This window comes from Mesoplodon mirus (assembly GCF_964341445.2).
Source record: "Mesoplodon mirus genome assembly, chromosome: 3".
In the NCBI taxonomy this organism is placed as follows: Eukaryota; Metazoa; Chordata; class Mammalia; order Artiodactyla; family Ziphiidae; genus Mesoplodon; species Mesoplodon mirus.
In genome coordinates this window covers 112,475,018-112,487,151 of record NC_138978.1, presented here as the reverse complement: position 1 = coordinate 112,487,151, position 12,134 = coordinate 112,475,018, and the positions used below count along the sequence as shown (strand labels likewise).

Sequence of the window (12,134 nt, the reverse complement as noted above, 5' to 3'; positions counted from 1 at the left end):
GTGAGGTCAGAGTTGTTCTCTAAAGGAATGTAGGGGGAATATTGAGAGGTGGATGTTTTATTCATCACTTTTCCCTGTCTCTCTGCACTTTCAGGTGAATCCCTGACCCCAAAACGCACCCAGCTTATCTATCTACTTGCTGTTGCTGTTGTTATTGTCTTGTTTATTATCCTGCTGGGGGTTATCATGGCAAAACGAAAGCGTAAGCATGGCTCCCTCTGGCTGCCTGAAGGCTTCACCCTTCGCCGTGACTCCAGCAATCACAAACGTCGTGAGCCAGTGGGACAGGATGCCGTGGGGCTGAAGTAAGGGAGTCTGCCAACAAGCTACCATTCACAGTAATAATGAGCATGGATAAGAGGAAAATCAGATCTTGTTGAATCATGATTTTATATTCTGAGCTCTGGCCATGCTGTGTTATTACACTTGACCATGATTCTGGATGCCTACTGAGTGACTATAAAATAAAAGAGTCTGGATGCTTCAATTCTGTACATATAATCACAGTGGTCCTCAGCTTCTGTGATGAGGCAGGCACACTTTTGTTGTCAGCTCTTGATTAGTGGGAAAGGAAAGGATATTTCCTCAGGCAATGGGATGTAATATTGCCCATTTTTCCTGGGCCGAAGGCCCTGAAAGTCTGACTATAGCCATGAGAGTGTGTGATGGTAGAAAAAGTATTGAAAACTTCTGTGTTCGTTTATGATATAACATCTGTTCTTATTTTACACCTTCATAATTCCGTCACATCAGAAATCTCTCAGTGCAAGTCTCGGAGGCTAACCTAATTGGTTCTGGAACAAGTGAACATTGGGTCGATGATGAAGGGCCCCAGCCAAAGAAAGCCAAGGTAAGCTAGCCATGGTAGAGCCACCATTGTTATCCACTATCGGCTCACATTTCATATTTCTGTCCTTTGGTATCTAGAGTGTCATGAATGGGAGAAAAGGGTGATATTCTTTACATGTTGCCCAGGCAGAGGCTATCCTAGGTTGTCTGAAAAAGCAGGAATCTTTAGGTCACTGATGGCCTTGGGTTACCTGTGTAAGTTTTTCAAAAAGAACTCTTTAAAAATAATAAAACAAACATGCTTCCTTCCTCAAGTGTCATGCTGATAGTACTTGAATAAGGACTACTGTGTGTAAATAGCAATTTCCTTCATGCTAGATCTCTCCCTTATCCTCTCTGGGTACTTCTCCTTCTGGAAGGGAAGGTGGAACTAATCAGTGGAAGAGAGCCAAAGACCACTGAGTTCGGAGGCTTCAGAGCTTGAGCCCTGGAAACTAAAACCGTATAGAAGTAAGAGGTACATTGGGCCGAGTCTGACATGAAACAGGAGACCATTCACCCATAGATATACATGTCTGGGATATGCATGTATCCCAAGGATAGTCTAAATCAGCTTGAGGAAATAAATGCTTGAGGAATACAGGCATGAAGTACACCATGATGGTTAAGAACGTTGCTTTAGCTATAGTCAGCACTGGATCCAAGTCCAAAACTCTGGCACATCACTTAACCTCTTTGTATTTAATTACCTTAATCTGTAAGATAGGGAAAATAATAATAATTCTTTCCTCTATGAGTTGTTGTGTGGATTAAATACAGCAATACGTGTAAATTGCCTTACCTAGTTTCTGTCACATACTAAATACTTCATAAAGGGCAGCTGGTTTTAAAATTATAATAATAATATTATTATTCAATAAATACTTCCTGAATGCTTGCTCTGTGCTGGACACTGGGTTAAATACAAGGTACAAGGAGACAACCTTGAGCAAGGCTTGTTCCCTATTGTGAGGAACCTTTCAGGTAGCAGTAGAAACTGTCATGGAGTGCCATGTAAATACTTAACACATGCTCAGTTAAGAAGAGTGAGCAGAGGATGCTCTTTAGGACCATCATAGAGGAATTAGAGTCTACTGTCTATTTGAAGGGTAGACAGGAGTTAGTCAGACAAAGAATTGGGAGAGACCATGGCAGGCTGAAGGAACAACATAGGCAAAAGCCCAGAAGCAGGAAAATGGTACTTTGGGGATCTGTAGATGGCATGTTAGGTAGGTAATATAGGTGACGTACTAAGGCTGAAGCCTAGAGTATGGGATTGGGGAGGTTAGGAGAGTTGTACAGATGATGCAGGAGAGGTAAACAGGAACCATATCATGAGAGCAGTAGGAAGCCAATGTGGATAATAATGTGGAAGGTTAGATAGGAAGACAGAGAAAACTGGGTGGGAGATTAGAAGTGATGGGAGACTCTGGACTAGCTCCTTGTCTGCAGCTCCTGGCGTGGGCCAGATTGATAGGGAGAGTTGTCTTCTCCTTTCAGGCTGAAGATGAGGCTTTACTCTCGGAAGAAGATGATCCCATCGATCGACGGCCGTGGACACAGCAGCACCTTGAAGCTGCAGATATCCGTAGGACACCATCGTTGGCTCTCACTCCTCCACAGGCAGAGCAGGAGGTGGATGTGCTGGATGTGAACGTCCGCGGCCCAGGTCAGCACCTGCAAGCCTCCCCTTTTTCGTTGCGCATGCCTGCCCTGGCTTCCACCTTATCCCTGTGTTTGTCCCAGTTGGTGATATGCTCCCTTCTGATTTCACAGATTGGAAATCAGCTTGAGGAAATGAATGTTTAAGGAACACAGGCTTGCATAAATTATGAATTTATATGAGAAAAGAGGGAAGATTTCACATTGCTTCACATACAGCATGCTCGACAGCAAACAGGCTGATTATTTGGGATTGATTTTAGTAGGACAAAAACATGATATTCCAAAGCAGAGGGATAGAGAATTTGTTTAGTTCGTACCTTAGTGCACATAGTTTATTAATACTGGATATTTTTTAAAGTTGTCCAATTTAAAATAACATAGCACTTAGGAACTTGAACAGGAAAGCTTATTTAACGTAGAGAACAGCTGCTCTTTACAGAAAGGATATTATCAAGGAAAAGTCAATTGCCAATTACGACAAGAATCACAGAGTTTTTTCACAAAAGAATAATTTTCTTCACATTGAACAACAATAGGGTTAATTGAACATTAATGTCCTTCCCCTCCTCGAATACCTTTTGGAATTTTCCCTTCCTCTAGATGGGTGCACCCCACTGATGCTGGCTTCTCTCCGAGGAGGCAGCTCAGATATGAGTGATGAAGATGAAGATGCAGAGGACTCTTCCGCCAACATCATCACAGACTTGGTCTACCAGGGTGCCAGCCTCCAAGCCCAGACAGACCGGACTGGTGAGATGGCCCTGCATCTTGCAGCCCGCTACTCGAGGGCCGATGCTGCCAAGCGCCTCCTGGATGCAGGTGCAGACGCCAATGCCCAGGACAACATGGGCCGCTGCCCTCTCCATGCTGCAGTGGCAGCTGATGCCCAAGGTGTCTTCCAGGTAAAGAACATGTAAAGAGTTGGTTCCTTATGGATCTAGTATATTTTCCCTTTATTAAGGTACTTAATATCCCATTACATTTGTTCAATGATTCTTTGAGAGAATAAGGCAGATGATAAGAGTCCTGCTTGCTGGAAAGGAAAAGGGAAAGCAGGAAAAGGGAGATAGGCAAACAGACTTGACTATTTACAGCCAGGAAATAATAGAGCCAACAGCAGATAACACCAGTCTTCTGATTGTTAATCACAGCTTAGCTTTGTTTTGTTTCTGATGTGGCAAAATGCCTCCCAGTTGAAAAGATCAGATGGGAGTGATACCTGTTATGAAGCCTCTGACTAGTGTCAGCTTCTCCCTCTAGATATATCTGACCATATGGGCTTCCAGGTGCTCCTTGGTGGGTTTCTTGACATGAGTTCATAATGTATACCTGATGCCCTATTATTCTACCCTTATGAGGAAATTGGAGGCATGCTGTATCATCCTAACCTATACACCATAATTGAGATTGTGGTATTTTCCCACATCCCTCTTTTTTCTTTAGAAAGTAGAAGTACATTAGTTTACATAGCCATTGTAAAGCTTGAGCACCTATTTGTTTGTATTTTCATTCATCCGTTTACTCCTTCATTCATTCATTCAACAAATATTTATTGACTGACCATGGTAGAACCATGGGCACAAAGATAGCAAGACATTCCCTGTACTCCAGGGACTTACAGTGTAGCCTCAGCTCTGATGCTGTTATTTCTTATCTTAGCTTCATTATTTTTTGTATCCAGGTGACTCTCTTTTCTGTACTTTCTCGTGTTCTAGATACTGATCCGCAACCGAGTAACTGATCTAGATGCCAGGATGAATGATGGCACTACACCCCTGATCCTGGCTGCCCGCCTAGCTGTGGAGGGAATGGTGGCAGAGCTGATCAACTGCCAAGCAGATGTGAATGCAGTGGACGACCACGGTAGGGATGAGAAGCAGGGATCCAGATTCCTACCTGCAAAGCAAGCCTCTAAGGAGGAAGATTGTTGCAAGGTCCTTAATGAGCTGTCCCAGATCCGAATCCACTGAAGATTCATTCAGTCATCCATTCTTCCTTTTACCATATTGAGTTCAGAGATCTGAGACAGTGGGAGGTCCATAGATGAAGCTGGGAAGGGACTTTTAGTGAGGGTTCTCAGATCTCAAAGCAGGTCTATGGAAGGTTTCCCTGTGTACGTTCCCAGGCACACCACTCTTGATATGAGGATGTGAGAGCCAACTTCATTGTGGAGGTGAGGGTTGTGAGATATTCTAACTATGCATTCTGGCATGTAATAAATAAGTAGGTTATTGTCTTCAGTGTGTGACAGGGTAGATTCTGCCATTTGAGGGATGTGGTACCATAGACAGATGATCCTTTTACTTAGAGGTCTTCTGGAGGCTAAGCAGCCTGTACTGAAGTATTTCTAGAATAGAGGAAAATGAAGATAATACTTGGGTTTTTCCTATGGGCCCCCAGAGAGAACTGGCTTCCAACTGTTGTCTGAGAAGTTCAAGGTTTCCTTGTACAAATCCTGATGCTTCCCAGTAGTAGGAGTAGGACATGTCTTTCTGCTGTGTCTGCTTATAAAAATGTTTTGTTTGTTTTTAATTTAATTTAATTTATTTTTATTTTTGGCTGCGTTGGGTCTTTGTTGCTGCACGTGGGCTTTCTCTAGTTGCAGCGAGCGGGTGCACGGGCTTTTCATTGCGGTGGCTTCTCTTGTTGCGGAGCACGGGCTCTAGACGTGCGGGCTTCAGTAGTTGAGGCTCACGGGCTCTAGAGCGCAGGCTCAGTAGTTGTGGCGCACGGGCTTAGTTGCTCTGCGGCGTGTGGGATCTTCCCGGACCAGGGCTCGAACCCGTGTCCCCTGCGTTGGCAGGAGGATTCTTAACCACTGCACCACCAGGGAAGCCCTAAAAATGTTTTTTTCCTGCAGGAAAATCTGCTCTTCACTGGGCAGCTGCTGTGAATAATGTGGAGGCGACCCTTTTGCTGTTGAAAAATGGGGCCAACCGAGACATGCAGGACAACAAGGTACAGTCTGGGCTCTGAGCTGGAGGGCAAGCATAGCAGTGCCTCAGATTATAAGGCCTTCGCTTTTCTCCTGTAGCTCCTCTTTTGATAAGGATAGACAAAGATGGAAGCAGATTGGAACTTGGTCCAGAGAGCTGGAGTGCTTGTATTGGGCTTAACCAGGGAAGTGTCAGGATTGACCCTCCGCCTACTCAGTACTCAGTCTGCATCAGGCTCTCCTGTCAATAACTTTGGTGTAGCCTTTTCTGCCTTTCTCTTCTTTGACATTTCCCTTTCACCTGGTCTTCGTTCTGTTCACACTCACTTCCTTTTCACTTGTTTGTTCTTATTTGTTTTCTTGATACTTTTCCCCCCTGTTCTTGGGCACCATATTTTCCTGTTTGCTTTTCTTCCTCTGAGTTTTATGTCATGTTTCCCCTCTCTTGCTCATCTTATCTTCTCTCATTCATTTCCTCTTTTCCCTTATGTTAGTTCTTTCTCTCAGATGTTTTGTCTCTTCTTTCTTTTACTTTCCCTTATTTTTCCCAGTTCTATAAATGCTTTAGGTTCTTCCCCTCATACCTTTCTTATTTCTACCTGTTATTCCTTTTAGAACCCTATTTTGATAAGCTCAGTGCTCTTTTAAGTGAATTTCTGGCTTGGGGTCATGCTTTATCTCACATGTTCCCCACTAAGGAGATGTAGCACCCAATGGGGCAAAATTGGTTCTTGGGATGGGGTAAAATAATCTTAACTTTCTTTATGTATAAAGTACAGATATCCATTCAGTACGTAGGTAGTTATACACTTTATCTGTGATATTAAAATTTCACGCGGGAAGGAAGTTAGGAAAACGTGTCTAAAGACACGTTTAAAACACGTTTAAAGACACGTTTAAAAACAGATTGAGAAACACTGCTATATTCTCAAGAGTGTTATTAAAATGTGCTCTGTGTGGGCCTTTTCTGTAGGAAGAGACCCCTCTGTTTCTTGCTGCCCGGGAGGGGAGCTATGAAGCAGCCAAGATCCTGTTAGACCATTTTGCCAATCGGGACATCACAGACCACATGGATCGTCTTCCCCGGGACGTGGCTCGGGACCGCATGCACCATGACATTGTGCGCCTGCTGGATGAGTACAATGTGACCCCGAGCCCTCCAGGCACCGTGCTGACTTCTGCTCTCTCACCTGTCATCTGTGGACCCAACAGATCTTTTCTCAGTCTGAAGCACACCCCGATGGGCAAGAAGTCTAGACGGCCCAATGCCAAGAGTGTTGTACCCTGTAGCCTCCCTAACCTCGCCAAGGAGGCCAAGGATGCCAAGGGGAGTAGGAGGAAGAAGTCTCTGAGTGACAAGGGCCAGTTGTCTGAGAGCTCAGTGACTCTGTCCCCCGTCGATTCCCTAGAATCTCCTCACACGTATGTTTCTGATACCACATCCTCTCCGATGATTACATCCCCCGGAATCTTACAGGCCTCACCCAACCCTGTGTTGGCCACTGCTGCCCCCCCTGCCCCAGTCCATGCACAGCATGCACTGTCTTTCTCTAACCTTCATGAGATGCAGCCCTTGGCTCACGGGGCCAACACTGTGCTTCCCTCAGTGAGCCAGCTGCTGTCACACCACCACATTGTTCCCCCAGGCAGTGGCAGTGCGGGGAGCTTGGGTAGGCTACATCCAGTCACTGTCCCAGCGGACTGGATGAACCGTGTGGAGGTGAATGAGACCCAGTACAACGAGATGTTTGGTATGGTCCTGGCTCCAGCTGAGGGCACTCACCCTGGCATAACTCCCCAGAGCAGGCCGCCTGAAGGGAAGCATTTACCTGCCCCTCGAGAGCCCTTGCCCCCCATCGTGACTTTCCAGCTAATCCCCAAAGGCAGCATTGCCCAACCAGCCGGGGCTGCCCAGCCTCCATCCAGCTGCCCTCCAGCTGTTGCAGGCACCCTGCCCACCATGTATCAGATTCCAGAAATGGCTCGTTTGCCCAGTATGGCTTTTCCCACTGCCATGATGCCCCAGCAGGATGGGCAGGTTGCTCAGACCATTCTCCCAGCCTACCATCCCTTTCCAGCCTCTGTGGGCAAGTATCCCACACCCCCTTCACAGCATAGCTATGCTTCCTCCAATGCTGCTGAGAGAACGCCCAGTCACAGTGGTCACCTCCAGGGTGAGCATCCCTACCTGACACCATCCCCAGAGTCTCCTGACCAGTGGTCAAGTTCATCCCCCCACTCTGCTTCTGACTGGTCAGATGTGACCACCAGCCCCACTCCTGGGGGTGCTGGAGGAGGCCAGCGGGGACCTGGGGCACACATGTCTGAGCCGCCACGCAGCAACATGCAGGTCTATGCATGAAACACTCTGCCTCCAGCATAGGGACAGAACTCCTATCGTAAATGCTGCTGAGGAGCAAATGAAGGTCATCCGGGAGAGAAATGAAGAAATCTCTGGAACCAGCTTCCGGAGGCAGGGGAGAGGAGATGCTCTTATCTTGTAGATGATGCAAAGGAAGCAATTTTCTTAGCTTCGCTGTGTATCTGCAGGGTTTTGGGAGCAGGGAAGGGACAAGGCTCCTTGTAATCTCTTGCCCATCACGCCCAGGTTCGTGGAATTGCAAGATGAATACAAGACTTGGGACCGTGTTTCCTCTCTTCAGTGTGGGCAACAAGATTGATGCCTGTTGCAGACATTCTTGCAGCTTGGACTGTATTTTCAGCCTTGGGGGCTATTGCTGTATCCATGAGAAGATTCTATAGTAGAGTCCTACTGGGAATTGTGCCCTGGAATTCTGCCGGTGTTGACCTATCTTATATTCTCATCCTTGGAAAGTCTTTTGACTTCACTTGGTGCTGTAATTGTTGCACCTCTCTGTGGCTGGAAACCCACCTGCATGTTATAGGGCAGGACCTTTGTGCTTTTAATCATTCCTGCTCTGGAAAGCACCTGCAGCCTTCTTTTCCCCTCCTATTTTCCCAGTGTCCCTAGGAGTCTCACGGGGTTTACTTTTATGGTTCTCAGCAGAAAACTTTCAAGTATGTTTCTTTAGAAAATGGACGTAGTGCATTCTCCTACATAATATCATTCCTAAAAGAAGAAGGGGAGCAAAATATTTTTCTTTGAACCCATTTAGGGGACCAGAACCCCCTTCAAGAGGCTGCCCCTGAATTCTCTTGCCTGCATGCAGGATTCCTACAAACCTTACCAGGTAGAAGAGTAAGAATCTGTTGTTTTTTCCATTTGTGGGCCTAGTAAGTGTGAAGGTTTATCCTTGGCAGTGTAGGTAATATGAGCCCTTAAAAAACCCAAACAGACAAAGGTTTGGAATGTTGGAATGACCAAGAGATAAGGTAACTCATGCAAGGAGTGGTTACCCACTGACCCGTCCCTGTCAAGCATTCCATTGACTGCCAGTGTGAAACACATTTGTTCCCTGATATTAGAATGCTCGGCCTGCTTCACTCACACATCCAGCAGATGAAGATCATCTTAGCTGTTGAGCCTTCCCCTCCACATATCTCCAAGAAGAAAATGTCTCAAACAATATTCCCTCACTGTTCAGAAGTGAAATTTCCTCCACTCAAGGGCCCCCGTGACAGTCGTCTTCCCCTAGTCAGATGGCCGTAGTCTCTACTTCCTGATGTTCCTTCTGAGCCCAGGCCCCTTCACCCAGCTTCCCTCCATACTGTGGGGTCTGATTACTGGTGCACCCAGTAGGTTCTCACTGAACAGTGGGTTTTCTTTGTTTGAGTGTGGGAAATAGAATGTTGGCTTACAAGAAGGTTGGAAGGGGAGGAACTATGAGGTAGCCTTTGCTATTTTTTGCTACCGTTTCTTTTCCTTTCAATCCATCATGAGATTCTCTGTTAGGGAACTAATGTGGACACTTATCAGGGACATTTTCCTTTCATAGAGTCACCTTCTAGATGATAATGGACAATTACAGACTCACTGTCTTGTCATCCTCATGTTCAGATTGTGATTGTATCTCACCTGAGTCTGCTTCCTGTATTTGTGGTGTTGGCAACTTTTTTGACCCTCTGTCAAGGACGAAGCATTCTAGCCAACACTAGGAAGAGGAGAAAAATACTTCTCTTCCTCTTCTCCCTGAGTCAGCTAACAACTGGTCCTGTCTCCACACTGTTACTTCTGCCCGGTGCTATGATGTCATGACACATGGAAAATTAGTTCTTCTGGGGACATTTTGTAGATATTAATAGGTGGTCTGCCTACTCCGTGTTGGTTTCGATAGTTTTCATTCCTGCCTTGCCTGGGAGTATTCATCAGTTCTTCCCATTTACCTGATTTATCTGTCTGTGACTTCGTATGGAAACCCTGTGTGTCTGTTCGCATGGAACTGTACAAAGGATTTTCCCAGTCCTGCCCAAGTTCATTGAATTAAAAAAATATTTTGTTTTTCCCTGATATAAGCAGATTGTTCATTTGTATTTTATTCTCTCACATGGCAACTCTACCAGCCCCTTTCATAGTATGTAGTATTTTATCATTCTAAATGGTGACTCTTTATCCTTGGACCCATTTGTTGATTCACAGGTGGGGAGAACCTATCTACATGGATCACTATGGACCCCACACATCTGCACTTCTCCGTCATCCCGTTCCAGCCCCTCTTCCTCAAAGTGTCAGCCTCTGATCCAGTAGCTTGATCCCTTGTAGCCTCCTCCATCCACAGACACACTGTAGGCCTAACTTGCTTATTCCTCTGTGGGTTTTGGGGAAATGAATGTGAAAGCTGCCATTAAAGACAACAGGCTTCAGTGATGAGGAGGAAGACACTGCCTTTCCAGCATTTATCAATTGCTTAGATTGTAAGAACACTTCAGTTGTATAGTGCCTAGTAAAAGAGAAGGTAAGATGGAGAATCACTTTCTCACATGGGTGCTGAATTGGAGACTAAGTTTGTATGGGATACAACTTTTATGCCAGGTATAGGTCACCCTGTGTGCCCCCCACATTTTTGTTTTATCTTTATAAATTCTTCCTTTGATTCCTCTTCTGTCTGCCTTTGGGGATATGTTTTTTATTTGTTTCTTTTGTATTAAGTGTCATTTTCTGACTTACATGTTGCTGAGGGAGGGAGAGGTTTGAAGGAAAGAGAGACTGAGAGCTAAAGATTTTATGTAAGCAGTCAGCTATGATGTGCAAGTCCATTATATCATCTTATTATTAAATTTGCTAGTTCATAATTCTTGCATAAAAAAGAACCAAAGGTGTAATGTTCTGTTGGAAGGTTGTTTGGGGATTTTGGCCTTAACTAATATACTGAATGTATAATGACTGTTTGAGAGGACAAGTTTATATGCCCTGAGGCTCCCATTCATAACTGCTTGGTACTGTGGCTTCTTCCTTGTGTAAATTTCTCATAAAAGTGATACGATATCTGTTTGTATGAGAAACCCATAACCAGTAAAATGACTGCATATTCCTGACTATACATAGTAAGGAAAATGCACAATTTGTTTTTAATTTTCAAAGTTTCATTCTGAAAGTAGTTAAGACGAAATTTATATGGAAGCATTTTTATCACAAAATAAAAAACGTTACATGTCAAGCTCAATGGGCACTGCAGTTTTTATTTTCCATTCTTGCATCGCTGGTCTTGCAATGATTTACCTTATGATGTCATAATTTGCTGAGAGAGAAAACATTTTCTTCTCATTCTGAATCCCACGGAGCCTAGCACTAGTCTTTTTTTCTTTCACCAGGCAGAGAATAAATAAATGCTTTTGAGGAGAAAGCTTCTGCCAGATAGGAAGCATCACAAGATTGAATTACTTCTCTGTTCACTAACTGGTGACAAATGGACAATGGCTCAGGACAAAGTGCCTTCCAGTGGAAATGTAGAATATTTGCTAAAGCCAGAATTGGGATTTGGGATATAACTAATAAAACCAATGGTGCTATTAATTAAACCATTAGTTTCCAATATTATTCCTCTTTAAATTTTGTATAGAGTTAAAATATACAGCTATATAATATTATTTTGCATAAATAGATGTTACCAAGTTCATTCATACATTTACTTGTCAATCAGTGAGATGTTTGAACACAAATATTTGACATTGATGGTATATATGACATTTTAAACACAATTGGTATCATATACTGGTTATCCTGAGTTATAATTTTATATAAAACACATTTGAGTCCTCATGTTGGGTTTTTTAAATGGTGTAAAGAGAAAATGAATTTGAGAGCTAAGGAATGTCTCGCCCAAGTCTGGTTCTCTACAGGCTGGCTTCTCAGAGCCTTTCAGATTCTGTGGTAACAAAAATTTGCTCCATGGAAACCTACTTCAGTGGATCTGGGCTGTCCATCACATCCTATTCCTGCAACTGCAAGCATAGAAACCTAGTGCTTGATCATGCAGGGACTATCCAGGGCTTTCCTAGGCATGAAATGCAAGAAGGGAGAGCAGGGCAGGAGGCCAAGGGCTGCCGTATCACACAGCTGGAACAATAGACTTGGACCCCGGGACTGGGCTTCCCTGTCATGCAACTAAAAGGCCTCACAGCTCAAGGAGAGGGGGTGAATTCTTTTCTCAGAACATGATAATAGACCAACCGTCTTTAATGTCTGCACACTGTGATGATGTGATGGGCAATAGGCAAACTACAAGCCTGTTACTGCCTCTGCTTCCCAGTTCTCACAATAAACGCTGCCTCAGGCTTGCTGCATGAT

General features: G+C 44.5%; 1 protein-coding gene across 1 annotated transcript in view; it reads left to right on the top strand.

Annotated features, from left to right (window-relative positions):
- The window catches only part of NOTCH2 (notch receptor 2), a 191,339-nt gene extending 180,329 nt beyond the window's left edge, over nt 1-11,010 (top strand). The window contains exons 28-34 of the mRNA XM_082615947.1: nt 95-305; nt 754-850; nt 2,329-2,497; nt 3,094-3,395; nt 4,209-4,356; nt 5,354-5,451; nt 6,402-11,010. Of these exons, the coding sequence (XP_082472073.1) occupies nt 95-305; nt 754-850; nt 2,329-2,497; nt 3,094-3,395; nt 4,209-4,356; nt 5,354-5,451; nt 6,402-7,790 (2,414 nt within the window). The 3' untranslated portion in view covers nt 7,791-11,010. The remainder of the gene's footprint in view (nt 1-94; nt 306-753; nt 851-2,328; nt 2,498-3,093; nt 3,396-4,208; nt 4,357-5,353; nt 5,452-6,401) is intronic.
- The last annotated feature ends 1,124 nt before the right edge of the window (nt 11,011-12,134 follow it).